This window comes from Acanthaster planci, linkage group LG01 (genome assembly GCF_054643075.1).
Source record: "Acanthaster planci isolate LZ-2023a linkage group LG01, COTS_SCS, whole genome shotgun sequence".
In the NCBI taxonomy this organism is placed as follows: domain Eukaryota; kingdom Metazoa; phylum Echinodermata; class Asteroidea; order Valvatida; family Acanthasteridae; genus Acanthaster; species Acanthaster planci.
In genome coordinates, this window is record NC_141777.1 from 7,913,419 (window position 1) to 7,932,156 (window position 18,738).

Consider the following 18,738-nt stretch of genomic DNA (forward strand, 5'->3'; position numbering starts at 1 on the left):
GGCTGCATCCTTTTGATTTGTCCATGCACATCAGGCATTTCCGTGGAGTAGGCTACATGGACCTTTGCAGTCCACCAGGGTATTTCACAGTCCAGAAGTCGGAGTGGAGGATTGCGTAAGCAAGTAACTTCATTGCTTTTGCAGACGTCACTGCCCCGTGCGTGCGAGCCAGTCTGCATAATGCAGCCCGATCCTCAAAGCACTTCATGAATGATAGGCGCTCTGCTTTGGAAGCTAAATTGGTGGTCCAAAAAGACTATTCACTGCCTACATGTACATGTATATGCATGGTCAGTGGATAAATTTGATATCCCCTTGATTTAGCCACCAACATTGTTTGACCCTTGTTCCAGGGCCCCCTCCCGACTACTTTGTACCATGTACAATGTATGTCATTCCTCTGTCTGTTGTCAGTAAACTTTGAGTACCCTCTGGGTCTTTCCAGAAAAGAAAGATATTTTTGCGTAATGTTACTGCAAATCCTCAACTTATCAAACGCTCCTATATTTTCTCAGCAACAGCTCTGGCTAACCTGTGTCATAGTGCTAGATGTGAGGAACTCAGGTCAAAAACTTGCTCAGCCCAGAAAATATTTGCTTCCCAAGAAAACAGGTTACCATCCAAAGTGCCCTTTAAATGTGCACCGCCCCTGACTGGTTACCAACTGAACTGATTTTTGGTTTGTAATATTGCCTACTAACCAGGTGAATAGAATTTGTCCCAGATTGCACATTATGGAGATTTATTAAAGTTATCTTTTTGTTAATAGAATTCATTCAATAAATTCCATAGACATTTATTTTGAGCTTTCCAATAAACCCAAACAAGTGGATTAATATAAACAGGGGTGTGTGAGAATTCAGCTTTTTAGCTGATTTAAGGTTTTTTTTGTTCAGATGTTGACCCTGAATTTCCGCCTTTTTTGTCCAAACGTATTTGAACTTTTTACATTTTAGCTTATTGAGAGCTTTGATTTTAACTGGCCACTCACACCCCTGTATAAAAGACAATACAGGAAATAATGAAGGTAATACAACCGTTAACAAAATAGTACATTGAAGCTGAGTAATTGAATAAAGATCAATAGATAGGGAAACTAAAAGAGCAAAATAAGCCCAATGTGAAACAAAATGAGGCCGATATGAAAACTATCTTCACAGTGTTGTAAGGCTGTTTACAATCAGATTTTAATGCAGCTTTGTTTTTTTATAAATTCACTGGGTAAAGTCAAGGGCAAAGTCAATCAGGGACCACAGCTAACCATTGTTTGACTAATTGAAAAATAGGTTTGCGGATACACCGTGGAATCAATCTCTTTTGGGCAAGGTGTGGTTCTTAAAAGAACCAGTGAGTGTTCATTCACGGTGGTTCTTTTAAGAACCACACCTCTCCCAAAAGAGATTGATTCGATTGTGTACCCGCAAACCTATTCCTCATGTCTCTTCCACCATGCAAAGCTACAAATCTCACTTAACTCATTGAACTCGCGTTAGTTCATAATGGTTGGACTAGTGTAGTCAACTGTTCGCAACCAGCCTACCGAAGTTGGTCCCGTCGTTGGTTGCCATAAATTTTTTTAGTAGCACAGTGCAGAGAATAACCAGTTATAGGAAAAATGCCAGAAAAACAGTATGTCACTAGTAAACGATCATTTTCACTGTAATTGTTGCTATTTGCCCTTCTGGCAGCCACCTTTTCTCCCCTTTGGCTGAATGACCTGACATCAGTTGACTAGGGTCATGGGTCATGCACACTTCAACTTCACTGTACATGTACATGCACTAGGTAGGCCTACGTCATGAATTAACCACTAGTTAACTAGTGGTGCTCGATTGAACCTTCCCAACATTTTTTCTTATATTGGGAAGAACCGTTCTTGATTGTCTCCCAATCTTAGACATCACTCTTTTTGGTGTCGTCTCCTGCACACTTAGCTGACCATTCTGTTACCTGTTTCTTAATGTCATTGTGTCGTTTTTCTTTTATGTATGTGTAACCTTTTGATGATTTGAATGTAGTTTGACCACACATTAGCTTTTTGGGTGCTGTGGCCGAATGACAGACCATTTCAAATTCAATCAACAAATTTTAGGTGGGGTTTGATCAAAGTTTGTTGTTCTCTTCAGAGAAAAAAATACACGATCCTTGCCTTGTAGGCTTGTACACCCAGTACTCATTTCCTTCTCCCCCAGTCATCAGTGCACTGTATGTTGCTGACATCCTTTAAATTTCCTTGAAAAGAGTAATTTAAGGTCATTACATTCCAATGGTTTTAAAAATTCTTCACCATATCACGTTGTTAGCTACAGGTACACATGTCATTCACTTCCTGAAGTGACATTTTACATGAACTTGCTACACTGAGATGTGATCTACCAGGTGCACACTGTCAATGCAGGATACACTGTACGTGATGTTTCCAAACTTTCAGATTTCCCTTTTTAATATGACCAATGAGATATTACCAGTTACTGGAGGTGTTTTCCTGTTTCTCTTAAGTATATGATGTAAATTATGTAAATTAGAAAAGTTTCAGTACAAAAGTGAAAAGGAAGAAATTACCTTTTTTAGCAGAGGTCTCAAAGCAATGCAGTCATTTCTGCTTCCATTTTGAATATTGTGTACCCATAATGAATATTTGAAAATTTCTGTGTCCTTGGGTAAAATGTTTGAAATACCATGGGCAGTCCACATGTCACTTTGAAAAAGTTGCTGATGTTGCTGCCCCATCACCACAGAGGCATGACAGCCTCAATTGCCATTAAAAATAAAACGGAAAACCTCCCTCCATAAAAATCCCATCTAAGCCGAACACCTGTAAGGCAACATTGACAAATTGATGCAATGCAGAGCCTGCATGAGGAGCTCCTGTACTTCTGCCCCCCCTCACCGTAATTGGTCTAGCAGATTTATGTATCTTCCTAAATGGAACCACATTCAAGGAGGACTTCAGAAGGGAGCCGATTGAACCATTTCGCCCATTGGCCTGCCTGCTTTGGTTCTGGGTCTGATTTACGGCCACACTTAAGAAGATTGTCCAATTTTGTCAACAAGCTGGAGTACCCAAGAAGCTATGCTCCTCTCAGAAGTCAAACGAATGATAAACTATTTTACATCGTAAAATTCTAGATACTTTTTAAAAGCCATTTGGTGATTTGAGGTAGGCTAGATCTTTTGAAATAAAAATGGATGCTTCCAAGGTTGCAGGTATAAAAATGCAGTTTTGAACAGTTTTCAAAATGGGTGCGGACAGGGAGTCGTGAGACATTAGATTACTGAACTTTTTTGTTTCTGAATGGCCAGACACAGGGTCTAGAGTATGCTACTTTGCAACCTGCCAGGAGTTTGTATGGGAAGGCCTCTACCACATTAACTCTAACCCCCTAGGGTGTATATAAAATCGTATTGAAATTGGAGGATGTGGGACTGTTAGGGTGAAGAGAACAGTTTCTTCTGTTAGGAAAGGAAAGGACCGTACAAGAATTTTTCCCGATGACATTTTTGGTCCCCGCAACGTCTACATTTCAACAAGTGTGTATGTGTAAGTCCTCACGACTATGAAACAAGCGATTTGTGTGTGCCTAGAAAGGGGGATTTTCCAGTGAGAAGGCTTGGGGCGGGGCGGGGTAGGGTAGTGACCCCTTTCTCCCCAGTCTCTGCCACTGTCCTTCCTTGCACTCGACTGCCGCCATGCTAATGACTGATAATAACTAAGGGTTTTTTTTTCATGCCACACTGCACAATCCTTACAATGCTTGACAGTTACGTACATGTTAACATTCCCCTTTGGCCAGTGTGGTGTAGCGATATGCCAAATGCATGTGCACATGTGAGAATGCGAGCATGACACTACGAACATCAACCAAAAGAAACACAGTGCACTAACAGTGAGCGTCCATTGTTATTGCACCGTACTTGTTTCGTTAGACGTTCGTAGCGTGAGTGTGGTGTCTCCGGAATTATGGCGCTCTCTGATTAGTCTATCTGACGTTAGCAGAGGCCCCCCCCCGGCATCTGTTGAAAAGAGCCAGGTTGGTGGGGGTATTCATGTCGTTGGTAGCGATGCAACCGTAACACGCACATTTCATTTAATTGTTTGTGAATCAGTGAAGTGCAGTTGCCACCAAACAGACCGCTAGTTCCATCCTTACAGCTCCAGGGCTCGTTATTCAAAACAGCATCTGATAAAGTGGCAGGTGCTTTCATTCCTCTCTTCATTCAAATCTCATCTTTCGAGAAACACCTGTCAGAAGTGCAACTTAAGAGTGCCTCTGATTGGACAATCTTGGCACAAATGAGTGTTTCATTATACTGAGCACTACCATGTCTCAGACTCAAAGAGCTGAATTTTCCACCTACAGATCACCCACATTGGTAACGTAATTTTGCATGTGCTACGTAAGTTCTTATACCATGCAATTGGACAAAGTGATTCTGACGCGATTGTACAAGCTGCCAGTTTGAGGCTCTGCATGCCTATGGTGGCAGCATCCTAAGAGTGAATGAAAGCCTGTTTTGACGTCACACTTCGGCTCTGCAGTTATAACCCTTTCATTATTTTGTGGCGAATGCACCAGCGTGTGTAAGTGCTGTGTTTGAACAACACTTGATTGCATGATAAAGTTGAACCTTCTCAATTTGAATTGGAGTAAGGTTCCGATGAATTTCAGTCAGTGGTCATTTGCTGAGAATGACATCAAAGTTAATTTACCTGTTTGTTATTTCTCTGTTCTTACTACAAAACTCCTTTTATGACTGCAAGGTTAAGGAACTCTGGGACCGAGAGCAGTATTATGACATCAGAAAAACTGCTAAATTTGTTTGTTGCCCTTATCAATGCAGTTTTTTTATCCTGAGCATTTTCTTGATGGCACTGAACTTTCAAAATAATGACTATTTTATGAATGCAGAGAGAAACTGGGATGTTCGTCATAAAACGGGTAACAATGACAAATTCCCTTCTAAATAACCATTGTGAAGAAAATTGAGTGTAGAACTGTGGTGTGAGAGTTTAAGCAGAACAAAAAATTCTCTTAACACCGAGGGTTCAACATCAGGGGTAGAGCCAATATGCCAGGTGGGGGGAGGGGGGTAGGTTACCTCTGGAGTATTGACTTTGTTCATATTCCTAGGGTAGTCAGGCTGTCAGTATTTACATTTGGATTCCTGGAGGGGCATGCGTCCTTTTCTCACCCCCCTTGTCCACCAGTGAACATACCAAACCAGGGAGATTGTGAGGAAAGAATCCTTGTTCTGAATTACCCTCCAGGTGGTAAAAGGTTTACTTGTAGCTCTTGTACTGTTGTCAGGAAAGCTTGAGTTAGAGACACTTTAGGACCAGAAGCCTCCATCAAAATGCAGTTTTTGCCACAACTTCCATTCAGATTGTTACCCCTCAAACCACCCTGCAGGAGTTAACTGAAAACAGGTGTTTACTTTGACTGATTGTTTCAGTGTAATTGCCTACAGGTGTGCTGGGATATTAGTAATTGCAACCTGCTGCTTGGGTACAACTGATACTGTGTAATGATAGCAATACAACAAAGTGCGGTGGCTTTCCCTTTGAAGTTTCAGGCCATCACATTATAATAATGTGTTTATTTGTAAGTATTTGCAGCCCTGTTCAGATGACCTATCAAAGTTGCCTTGTTTTTCTTCTCCTCAGAGAAGTATTTGGTTTTATGAATAAGGAAGTTATCGGTATGTGTCCTAGAAGTTATGTTGTCCAAGTCAAATAGGCATATTACTGTAGCTGTCACAGTTGACTGACAGCTAGGAAGTGTGACCCGAATACTTGACATGCTAAATTTGACAACTTTTGGGTATTTTAAGGGCTACTTTATGTTACAAGTGCACTTCCGCCATTCCTCAGAACATACATAAAAAGTACAGGTACCTGTTGGCTTTCAATATGGATTGCCTGAGGCAAAGCCATTTTGCTGGAATTCGCCTGACTCTGGATCGTCTGTCTGCTGTCTTTTCTCTGTCCCATGAAATGATGAAATGAGCCCTTTGCACACAACCACAGGAAGTTGAAATGGTCCAAGCAATCCTTTATGTCCCCAAGGGGGTAATAATAATAATGTAATAGCTTTCGCACCGGTGATTTGTTTGCAAGTGCTGTTCTAGGTTGGGGAAAGAAAATTGATTATGCCTTGAGAATTTGTCAGGCGGGGAGGTAGGAAAATAATCTCTGTTTGAAACTTTCAAACTGATGTTTGCCTGTGTTAGTCTGTGGTTTGGGCTGTGATTGGTTGGCCTGCTGTTGAATTATTTGAGTTTCAGCTACAAGTGCAAACTGAAAGAGAATGAGTAGGTTTTTTGTTCATTGTAAAGAGTTCACCTCTATTCACTATTTGATACACATGTAGGCTTTCCTGGTTAATTTTGCACTGCTTTCATTCAGAATTGCTTAACAAGTTTAATTTCGTCACGGAAGGTCACTCGCCCTAGGTGTTGATTCCCATTTCGAAATAAAACCACTGCATTTCAATTTCAGAGCATTGTAATTCACAAAAAAAAAACTTTGTCCTTTTTATCGTTATTTTTGTCTCACTCCTGGAATGGTGTTGAATTGGAAAAAGCAAATTCATTTTTTCATTCATTTTACTGATTAAATCATTCAACTTCATCGGTGATATAAATTTGTATACAAAGCGTTGGCCCTTAATCTAATGGGTGTGTATTGTAAGTCCGACGCCTCATAGGACTTTTGAGGCGTTGGAAAAATGAGGTGTGGGATTTATGGGCAATTTTTTTTTCAGCCTCATAGTTCCGACGCCTCATAAATCCGACGTCAGACCAACGAGGTGTCAGATTTAGCATGAGGCGTCAGTGTGACTAACTGTGAAACATGGAGGAGTGCGGGCCTGTGCGACGCGACATTGCGTGTCATAAACAGTACACCATACTTGACACCGGGAATCAGTCTTGTTCCTAGTGCCGTCTCCATACGCTTGTAACGAGCATCAAAATCAAACGTTGGACTTTTGAGGCGTCAGATTTTTCGAGGTGTTGGGCCTATGCCAAGGGACGAGAAAAACGGTGGAACTTTTAAACACATTTGTTTGACTTATGAGGTGTGGGACCTTGAGGCATTGGACTTATGAGGCGTCGGACAGGTGTCGGACCTATGAGGCGTCGGACTTATGGACTTTTTTAAACGCTTTGTTTGCACTTATGAGGCGTCAGAATTATGAGTCGTCGGACTTGCAAGCGGACCCCAATCTAATGAACAAGAGAAAGTCAAATAACAATGATTTATGTAATCATCATGCCTGATTTCTTTGGCGTATTCTATGTTAGTCTATTTTGAATTGCAACAAAACTGATGTCCAAATAACTGGTAATTCAAACTTTCTCAACAATACATTCTAAAAAATTGAATGATAAATTGGTAAAATGGATGACAACAAACTAATTTGCTTTTCCAATTGAAATGCCATTCCCGGAGTGAGACGAAAATGATAACTCAGACAATTAAGTGTTTTTTTTTTCATGATTTACAATACTCTGAAAGTGAAATCTAGTTGTGTTATTTTGAAATTGGAATCAACATTTAGGGTGAGTGACTCCTCTTTGACGAAATTTCACTTTCGTTTAAAATGAAAGAAGTACTTATTTAACAGGGAATATTAAACTCAACAGTATAGGCATAGGTCTATTGAAAGGGGAGGGGGGCAACTGCAGTTATCCCCACCCACAAAAGAGTCAATTTCTTTTTCTCTTTTTTTAATGTCATGAGAAAGAGGCAATATTTAGGGACTGATTTGTTTGCGTTCCTTCTCAAAGCATGTAAAAAGCTCCCAAATTTAGATGGTTACATAGAGAGATGGCTAACAATTTTAGCCCCCCATGACTCTGCCCTCACCCCAAAATTTCCATTCTGAGAGCAGAAGTTTAAGACAGAGAGAAGAACATGTAAGATAGGCAAAGCTCATATTTATTACCGTAGAAATACCTTTTTAGTGTCACAAGAAGTCAATATATGATAGATTTCCATTTCGTTCTAGAATTTTATTTTCATTTTCCCGAACACCCTGTCCATTTTATGGAATATTTCTTGTGCAAATCGTCCAATCGGCATGGCATGGAGAGCCACATGCACGCAGACTCCTGACCAATCAGAAGTCATTAAGCTGTCGTGTATCCAGGTGCCAGCACATGACTTACGCAGAAGGCATTATCACTTCTCAGCGGGTATTATCAAATGTTAGTACATGGTCAAGTTGCACGTTGTTAAATAGGAAACTGTCTGAGGTACAGGTGTGTATTTACGAATGTGAAAGAAACCTTAGCCAGTACACGTATATTTTTAAATGCTTTTTTGGTTGGGTTTTTATCAGCACAGTTTAAAAGCCATCACAGCCATGCATGTTCTTGTCATGTTGACCTCAATTATATAACCCTTCCATCAGTTCCATTGGACTGGTATTTCAATTGAATTCAAAGTATTCCGAGTGCCACTGAATATTTCAGGAAGCAGGTAGCACAGAGCCTCTTATAAAAGCATCAGCAGTGATTAGGTGTAGTTCCCAGACTCCCCAAGGAATAAAGCAAGCCATCAGTGTGCAGGTTTTATAGTTGCTTGCATATGGAGCTGAATTCAGTATAATTGGCACTGTGAACCAGACACCCTCGTGGTGTCATAAATTTGCTTGCATATCTGATTGGCCATGACACTTGGGTATTTGAATTGCGTTCATGCCAGGTATGATTTCAAGTTGGGTAAGTCTGGGGCTGATTAAATGTCCACTCTTAGGAGGAATCTCGAGTATTCCCGGATAGGCTGCATATATAGCTCAGCGCACATGGGCAGTTTTGCATTATAATCACTGTAATAGCTTCTCAGGTTTATTTCAAGTTGAGATATTGTCATGAAGGTTTTATCATTTTATTTCAACAAAGTTTGCATCAATACATCATTATTTATACAAAGAATACTATCTTGGCACGTTCACATTTTATTGTTAAAGCTATTCCCATATTCCAGGATGGATTCTATGTTGGACTGTTGAGCTTATCAGCTACCTTCAAGTGTCTGGAATCTGCTTGAAACAAGCCTCCATAGTGAGGTTTTTCTCATTTAAAAAAGAAAATTCTCCCTTTTTGTGAATTTTGCATTCGAATATTCACATTTGAAAAATAACAATTGAATATTCGATAATCAATGGAATTTTCGGACATTCGGCACAGCCCTAATGTAGGGCATGAATCCATAAAGTGGCTTGGGTTGAGGAGGAATTGCAGTTACTCTGTTGAGTAAACGTGGGCAATTAGATTCAATACCAATTCTAAATGTCCAAATGCACATGCCATGCATTGGTTCATAATATGCAGGTCATCAAGTCGGTGCAAATCACATGTGGAAGTGTTGTTGGTGAGAAGATAGAGGAACCAGGAAGTTAGCTCGTAGTCTCGTCTCAAGCAGTTTATATGCATGCTCTAGCTGGGCAGCATTGTGCGAGTTGTAGAAAATGACTACCCGTTGATATTTGACTAAAATAAGAAATGAAATGATGAATCGATAATGAAGTCACATCATGTCTTCCCTGTCACAGGAGCAGGAGATGCTGCGTACCCAATTTCAGCCACCCAGAACCGGCGGCCACAGTCCACCCCTAGTGGGGGCCTTCGACCTACGTCATCTGATGCAGTGGCTACATCATCATATGGAGCCCAGACCAACAGTAGTAGGCAACGCCCAGTGTCCGCTAAGATGGGTCACCGAGACACAGGTAGGTGGAATTTTTCGAGTCGGTCGTTTCGGGGTGTGTTTGATCCACACGCTTGGGATCGAAATGTAGTGTGCTCAGATACGAAGTGATCCAATTTTCGATATTAAAACGAGGCAAGGTCTTTTGGAAATAAAAAAAGACCTGACATCAAGCCAGTGGTGCAGCCTGGGTTGAATTCGGGGGTGGGGGGGCACCGGCAGGTGCACGCATTTGTTTAGGGCAGCACCGAGAGTTGTCCAACCACAGCTTGTACGTATGTTGTGTACATTTCAAAATCTCATTGGTGTGGGAGGTGCTTAGGGGTTTGCCCCCCCTCCAACATACACCACTGGCTCAAGCATATGAGCATGTGAATCAGTGTGTGGCCTTGCTGATAGGGCTGATCATCAGAGGGTATTGAGTATACCAAGTGATCTTTGAAGCGCTTCATGTCATGCGTATACTGCTGTTGGAATACAAAGCTGGCTCACAGTGTACAAGGATAGACAGAGTCAAGGCAGTAGCAGGTGCAGCAGATAGCAGGCATACAACTTTTTCCTTAGATCAGCTGATTTCCTCGTTTATCACTTCACACTCATGCCATAGAAAATTGAAAAACACTGTACAAAGTCTTGTCAAGATGGGAAATTCCTTGTTTTTGTCAAAGTCCCAGTTGCATGCCAGAGATATTTCCCCGTCCCTGTTAAGTGATTTTCAGCATCCTCCCATCCATTTGGGTATGGGAACTTTCCCATTATCTGCGGTTAGGCTGCACCCAAATCTGTTGTCTAGGGCTAAGTCCAGGTCGCCACTCCATTGGAAATATGCAGATATGCGCCGATCATAGACCTAGCCGTAGCTCTGGAAGCCCATTTCGGACATGGCCTTAGCCTCTTTGTAGGAACTCGGTGGGGCACTTTTGGTATGCCAACTTTCAAGACGTAGCAAGTCCCACATAAAGTAGGTCTGCCATCTGAAATCCTGTGAGCAAGAATTTCTCAGAAATGGCCAATTGGGTTTCAAAGGATCTGGGAGGGTAAGGAGATGATGTCCTGCTGAGCCTGATGGGAGGGGGTTGTTCATTAACTTTGGGCAAAAACCTTTTCTGGACAGAGTTGCGTTAGGCAGCAACTCTGTGTCCAATGGAACGGGGTCCAACAACTTTGGCCAAGACAGGCTAATTTGTAGTCTCATTGGTATGTTCTGTGTCAGCCAGATTGATCAGGGAAATTCTCCTGATGGGAGACTCAGCAGGGGTGTGATTAGTCACTGAAATAACTTTAGGATTCTGTGCTGAAATGTTTACCCGTCTAGGTTGTACTGCTTTTTGCATTCTTAGTAATAAAGAAAAAAAAGAGGCAAATTAGGATGATCCAGTTGTCTTTTTTTGGGGGGATAATAAAAGCCCTGTAAAGTCATAGTACTTTATTTCCACTATTGTTACAAGCCCTCTACTGGATGTTTCATAGATTTCTTTTCATCGCCTGAATCTAACCCCTGGTTTAGAGACAAGATTGTTCCTGGTTCCATTGTCAAAAATGTTCAGCTTTGAAAGAAGAATATTTTGATTCAGGCAAAGTCGTATAACACTTTATAAAAGAGTGAATCTGTTGTTTTGTCCTCTCAGCCGAGAGCATAAAAAGAACATTTCTGTGTTGAAATGTTTCTGCATCATCTTTCAATGGCTGGCGAGACTCAACTCCCCTTGTAAATCCATTTCTCTTGGAATGGTCGGCCTTGCCAAGATGTTTGGCTTGGCTAATTTCAACTTCTGGAGTCAAGCCAAGACCTGCTTCTTATTATATGAAGTTTGCGCCCCTGGTGGTGGATTTTTTCCTCTGTTCCTTATTCTGCGCTCTGTTCCAGCAATGACCTTGTCTGGGTCCATGGGTCACATGCCGGCAGTGCCGACCCCCATCATTCAACCTATCATCAAGGTGAATTGCTGTTTTGATATCTACTGCCTCCTAGCTGCAGGTGTGTACATCTCTTCCTGCCGTGAAATGTCAACATTGTGGCCAGGGCATTTCCCATCACTGTCAGATTTTTTTTTTTTTTAAGAGAGCATATGGAAAACCATCTTGAAAACTTTCACCTTCCTGGATTAAGTTTAATGTTGCACATGACAAGGACACCTCCTCTCTTGTCTTGGCTGGGAAAGTGATCCCCATGGCTGGCTTCAAGTGCTAAACCACAAGCCATTGACAGAAAGGCCCGCCAGTCAAACCTTATTTGATATTTGCTGAAACATCAGAGAGAAAGTTAGAAATGGGAAAAGGATTGCAGAATTGAAGAGACTAACTGGACATTTTGGGAAAAGGATTGCAGAATTGAAGAGACTAACTGGGCATTTTGGGAAATGAATTGCAGAATTGAAGAGACTAACTGGACATTTTCAATCATTCTCATCCTTGCCCCACTCACTGCAGGAATGTCTGGCAGTCAGGGTGTAGTTGTTGGACAAGCAAGGGGTTGACTGCATCAGCAGTCAGTGCTGTCATCATTATCATCCCTGTCACCTTCCTTGCCTTGAAACTTGATAAAAACCAATCTGGGATAAATGCCTTGACAGGAAAAACAGAACCCAGTCCCCTCAGATTAGATAACCATGGATGGGGGCAAAAGTACACTTCCACTTTCTTCCTTAAGATTGGACATTGGAGTTGGATTGCTGTGGCCTTGGTGGTCTGGCATATGGATCTCAAGATCTCTGGTGAATACTGTCTGTATTGCTGTAGTCTGGCCTCTGAGGTTTAATGCAGTGCTTGTGTCTGTGGGCTCTTTACAGACCCTTTGCCCCTACACACATGTACCTACCAACTGCTCTGCTTTAATCAGAACTGTTTCCATTTTTGAGTTCTTAAAGGCCTAAAATCCGAACGTTTTAATTTCAATAAAAAGGGAATTAAAATAAGTCCTGGCAAAAGAGGGCACTATTTGCAGGAAAAAGAGGGCACTATTTGCAGAAAAAGAGGGCACTATTTGCAGAAAAAGAGGGCACTATTTGCTGTGTCAAATGGCAGTTGTACATACCGGTGCACACAAATGCGTACATGTAAAGTACGTGCAATTAGCTTCTCTCACTCTGGCTGCTCGTTAAATGGGTGTTCCGATTACTGAGTTTTCACTGTTGGCTGGTATGCCACTAACTGCTTCTCCCCAGCCAGGAACTGTCTTGTTTGATTAGCAGCTTTTGCCTGAAGTAGCTGCTCTGAGTTGAATCACTCCCTGTGGAGCTGAGATGGTTGGGGGGAGGGAATGTTTATGGGTAATATTGATATAGCACCTTGCATGAAGGCATGGTTTTGTATTAAAGTACATGATGTTATTGTATTTACAGTTGCCACGTAGAGATTTTGGCGAGAGTGTCACACCAAGCATTGGTGTACATGTACATTAAATCCAGGACAGTATGAGTCAGTGTACATGTGCAAATGCATACACACCTATACCGTTTCAGCTGTAAAAAAAAAAGTGCTAAATAACACTGTTACTGAAGGACATCTCATGATTACCACTGCATCCACACTCGCATGCATTTCTTTTCCCACAGAGATGCTGTGACCTTGTGCGCATTCTGCTGAGAGTTTAAACTCAGTTCCTGTGTGGACCACACTCCTGACCCCATTCTCTGTTTGTATCATTTTTGCTTGGATGTCGTTTAACCAGTAATGTAGTCGAGTACCAAAACTTAAGTACCAAGTTTACCGAGTACACACAGCGCCGAGTACGGGCTGAGTCTGAGTACTTCTTAATCAAGTACTGAGCCCAAAATCTGAGTAGGAATTTTTCAGAGTCCATACTTGTACAGGCTGAGACGAGTAAAAAGATAATCGAGGACATCCTGAGTACATTGTACAACTGAAATATTATGGAAATTTGCACTGCTACGTGTAATTAATAAGTTAAGTAATTCGCATGTATTCTTAGAAATTAACATGCATACATAATAAAAAGTGTTGTTTTAAGCAATAAATCTTGTACATGTACATGTATGTGGTCACATCACTCTTCATATTCAGAATTGTGTGCTTGGATGTCATGGTGTCTTTCACTTATTGCCAATATTAGCTTTCTCAAATTCATTCCAAACTATGACTTCCAAATTCCGAACATGACTCCAACTACATGTATTTATAGGTACACCTTTCATGATTCATTGCTTAAAAATTGCACAATAGTTCTGGGAAGGTGGCGCACGGGCACGGAATATTTGCCCACACTTGCATCATGCTTGCATTCAGGACGTTAACTTACACAAAGACATGCATGCAAAGACATGCGTTGCTTCTGTCCATTGGTGAAATATTCCTTGTGATCCTTAAAGCACCAAGATATAATTTCTGATGAGAAGAACATGTTAACCGTAGTCTAGCATCTGAATCGAACTCGCCACCAGAGACTGTGACGCATTTTCAACAAAGAGCGATTTACCCAACTTCATTGTCATGGATACAATCTTGCCGCATCATGTTGGTTTGAAAATGCCTTGCGCGAAGGAATGCATGTGCAGCCCATGGAGAGGAGGTTGCGATTTACCCTTTCCGTCCTCGTGCCTTGGACTGATTTCACGAGGCGTTGGAGCCAATTGACTGGAAACACAGGGAGTTTTACCAAATAATTGCCCTGAGTCTAGTGACGACAAATAAACATACACGCTGATGGTTGGAATAAGGCGACTTGTAATAGTGTGACGACAAAGGTCATTGGGTTTAAGCCATGGAGTTATATTTAGAAAACTGTATGGTTAGTGCTGAAATTTCTGAGTATAGTTATAGTTATCTGCCTATGCGCACTTTGAACAACATACACCCGGCAGGCCCGAGCGACATGTTGCCCGCGAGTGAGCTTCAACTTTGTTTCCATGGTCTACCTTGCTCCCACGGTAGACCCTGGTAGGAAAACTAGATTCCACAATGCTGATTGGGCATTGGAAAAGCATTGAACACTTATCACCAGTCTAATAACCAGTCTAGTGCCCTGCATGCCGTGTATACTCGTAACAAATGTTATTGAGCTTTGACTATGATCAGATCAAACGTCAGACTTTTGAGGCATCAGATTTTGAAGCATCAGATCTATAGGCCGAAATAAACTAATAAAGAATTGTTGGTCTTTTGAGGCGTTGGACCTATGAGGTGTCTGACTTATGAGCTGGCCAAATAATACTTGTTTTTTTCGAGCACTTACAATCCAGTACGGGCCTTAGTTGTACTTGAGTTCGAGTACGAGTACTCCAACATGGTATTTGACACATCTTCAAGTCATATTTCAGTACATTTTTTTTCTCCACCCACGCCCTTTTGTATCTTTCATTTAATTTTTATTTTGTTGATTGTTATAAGTCTGGGCTTATTTAGTTTTAAAATGCTCTCTATTGACTATTAATAGGATCATGTTACGTTGCCCTGTAACTTCAGTTTCAAAATAATGGAAATGAAGGTTGGGGCCGTTTCTTTGGAAGTTATTTGTAAATCCAGACTGATGAAGGTAGAAACTTTACGTTTTTAATATTTTTATAGTGTTTCATAAGCATACTTGATATTTCCGATAAGTATAAATCGCATCATGCAAGACTGTACTCATGATTAATTTATAACGAACTTAGGCAATACCTTAAGGCCTGCAAAGTGCAAAGAGTGTTCAGTGTTCCGTCCTGCAGTTACACAGATTTTAAGCCAATCAGACTGCAGCCAGCAGCTCTGGGAGCTTGTCTACACTGTACCTGTCCTTAGGTTTACAAGAGGTCTCTATGATGTGATAGGGTCACCGGTGTAGCATGGTATGCAGCCCCCCTTGATTCCTGGTGAATCATACCTGTCTTACCTACCAACTTGTACAATGTAATTGAGTGTGCAAACAGTTGTCTCATAGGCTCACTCAACGTCCACACCTCTGCCCCGAGCCATCTCTCCTTACCCACAACAGTGTGCCATCTCAAGGCCAACTTCTCCCCTAATGTGTGAACATCCAATCTGATGCATTATTGTACCCCCCCAAATATTTCCCCAGTTATTAACGTGGCATCAAATATTCCCCTGGTGACTTACTGTTACCAGCATGGAAGAATGTGTGGCTGGAATGCCAGGAAGCTGTACCTTCCACATTGATTGCTGCAGTTTGATGGCACATAAACCAATATCCGTTATTGTTCTTCAACACTCAATAAAAATCCATGTTCCATGTACCTCTCAGTTCTGGAGTACACAGAGTCTATAAGAGTAAGGTTATGGTACATACACATACCCAATACCAAATGCCTTAGGAATAGAGGCATGCTGTATACATGTACACTGCATAACATGTAATGGATTCTTGTCCCACCTAAACAATTTCCAATGAAGTAAGAAATAGTAATAGAAACGTTTCACTGAAATACTAAAATATTACATTGCCTGGAAAATCCCCCCAAAAGTTGATCAGCTTTTCAGAAAACCTTTCAAAACAAAATACACTGTAAGTGAATGTAGAAATTCAAAAGTCAGGTTTGTTGTGGATAGTACATGTATATTAATCCATAGAGCAAGGAAACAAACATGTGACCAGCAAACTTGCTTTCCCATAGACCAGGGCATACATTTCAGTTGTTCCTAAAAATGTATTCTTTGTATCACAAGCTGTGCCCAATGGGAAATGCTCCAAACCTACTTGTAACACAGGCTGGCAAAACTACAAAGTGCTGCAGAACTGTCTGTGAATACTCTTTAAGTTGTAGAACAAGTAACCTTTAAATACTTAGTACATTTCATCTTACTCCTGTCAGTAAACTGCTTGCACAGGAGATCCTTTTTTGTAATCCTTTATTTTGAGCCAGCGTCAGAGCCAGGATGAGAGTTGAGATTTCAATCGTTGCATCTCTTTTTCGGGTGAATAATACTCTTGAAGTTACACCTAGCTGCCTCTTTGTACCACAGTCACTTGTGGATGGACAAAATGTTTCTTTCAGGCCAAAATAGCTTGGATAGCAGCTGTATCAAACTGGGCTGGGAGAGGGAAAAAGGAAACTCCAGAAGTGTGCACGTTTTGACACTCAGACATACATGAAACTACCCCCTTAAGACTGCGATATATGATTATTGCTCCTGAGAATAACAGGTCATCCTTGGAAATTCCCTCACATCTGTGCCGGCTCTTGACATGAAAACATGGATGAAAGGTGAGCAATATTGAATAATCTGGGGTTTTCCCAGGGGTTTGGCGTTTGGTCAGAACAGGATGTTTGCTACCATCCTTTCAATGGCACTTACCCCTGAACCTGTTAGACCATGATAGGAAGTCATCCGGACAATTTTTTAAAAGAAATTTCTTCAATTCCAGTCTTACAGGAAAGTACTATTCCCGGAATATTTTGTCTTTCCTTAGATGATGCAACCTCTCAAAAATACATGCCCAAGCGCTTGTTTCACTGAGTGGTTACCTTTAATAATCATGCATAGTCCATCACTCTTGAGCATGCTGCCCCATCGCCAAGCTCTCCTCTCAGTGGCTCCTGTTTCCTCCCCTACCCTGGAGTCTGTCCTTGCCAAGGATGCTGCCGACCTGCTCTGTGGGTCGGTACATGACCTGTGTCTGGCATGGGACATGTGGGAGATGATGCCTCAGGGAGCTGGGGCACAGTAAAGTCGCTCTCTGCTTCTTGATTTGAAACACGTTCCTTTATTGCCAAGTAGGCATCAGGGTTAAGAATGCCTGAGGCTTTAGAGGACGTTAAGAATGCCGGAGGCTTTACAGACGTCTTCAGCCGGACAGTCAGTACAGTCGAAGTGAAAAAAAAAATTGGAAGACAGAAGGATATCCCTCAGGCTTCTAAGAGTCCTCACTTTAAGACAGAAGTCGTCATGGCCAAAGAGGCATTTCAGTGAAAGTTGAAGACTTCAAAACTAAAAACCTGTTACCCTCTCCACCCGCCCCCAAAAGGTCAGAAGGTTAAGTCTTGAGTCCTCACTTAAATACGGAAGTCCTCAGGGATAACAGGCAGTCCAGTGGAAGTTAACAAATTTAGAAGTCACAAACTTGTGTTCCTTCCCCTAATTGTGATAAGTTTAAGCCTCAGGTTTCTAAAAATAATCACGATTATAGAAGCTCTCATGGCCGAAGAGGCAGTCGAGTGGAAGTTGAAAAGTAACAAACCTGTGACCTCTTCCCCTAACTGTGAGAAGGTTAAGCCTTGGGCTTCTGAAAGTCCTCACTTTCTACACGGAGGTCCTCACTCTTAAAGAAGCAATCTAGTAAAACCTGAGGAATTTAAGGGCAACAGATTTGTTTCCCCTCCCCCCTAAAAAGAGAGAAAAATCTGTCAGAGTTAAAGAGGTGTATTAGGTAGTTGCTTGATATGAAAAGCATACACTGTACATGTAGGTCTGACCCTTCAATTTTGTAGCACAATGTGTGTGTTTTGCAATCTCTGATGCAGTACTCTGCACACACAGGCATGCACAGCATAGGGTGCACTGAACCAGTTCAAGCTCCATTGAAAATAGTGTAAATTCAACCAAGTTTGGAGCCCCATGACAGGCAATTGAAGTCCCTGAGGCCTCTCAAACAAAAAACAATGTGTTGTTTGGTCCTTCAGATTTCATTTGATTTTCAATTTTTAGTAGGTTAACCAATGCATTTTTTAATCATCCGCCAAAAACAAACTCACCCCCCAAAAAGTCAATGTTCCCAGGTCTTCTCTTTTTCAAATGACATCCCTCACCTGAAGCTCTTCTGACAAATTTTCAATCCCATTTTTGTCTGCTTCGCCCCCAGATGGGTGCCCCTGAATCTACAGAGATGATCCCGGGCCATACTGGCACAATCCCACCATTTCTCGGCCCAAACAGACCCCTCTTTTCGAAACAATCTCTAGGGGTACTTTTGGTGCACCTCCGCCAGGCGGAGAATTTTTCTTGAATTGGGGCACTCTGCACCCAGCAGTGAAAGATTAGACTGCCCTCAAGAGTTGTGGGAGTGAATGTAAAAAAGGAGAATCTCAACTCTACCTGAATGACTGTTATTCTCTGGACAAATTTTCCACCTG

General features: G+C 41.6%; 1 protein-coding gene across 7 annotated transcripts in view; it reads left to right on the forward strand.

Annotated features, from left to right (window-relative positions):
* LOC110979241 (tubulin polyglutamylase TTLL5-like) overlaps positions 1-18,738 on the forward strand; it is a 100,837-nt gene that overhangs the window by 37,810 nt on the left and 44,289 nt on the right. For 6 of the 7 annotated variants that reach the window (XM_087132522.1, XM_087132546.1, XM_087132545.1 and 3 more), the window contains one exon: positions 9,561-9,737. In XM_087132522.1, the coding sequence (XP_086988648.1) occupies positions 9,561-9,737 (177 nt within the window). Of the gene's footprint in view, positions 1-9,560; positions 9,738-11,582; positions 12,725-18,738 lie in introns of those variants that run through there. The other variant, XM_087132548.1, reaches the window with a different exon arrangement.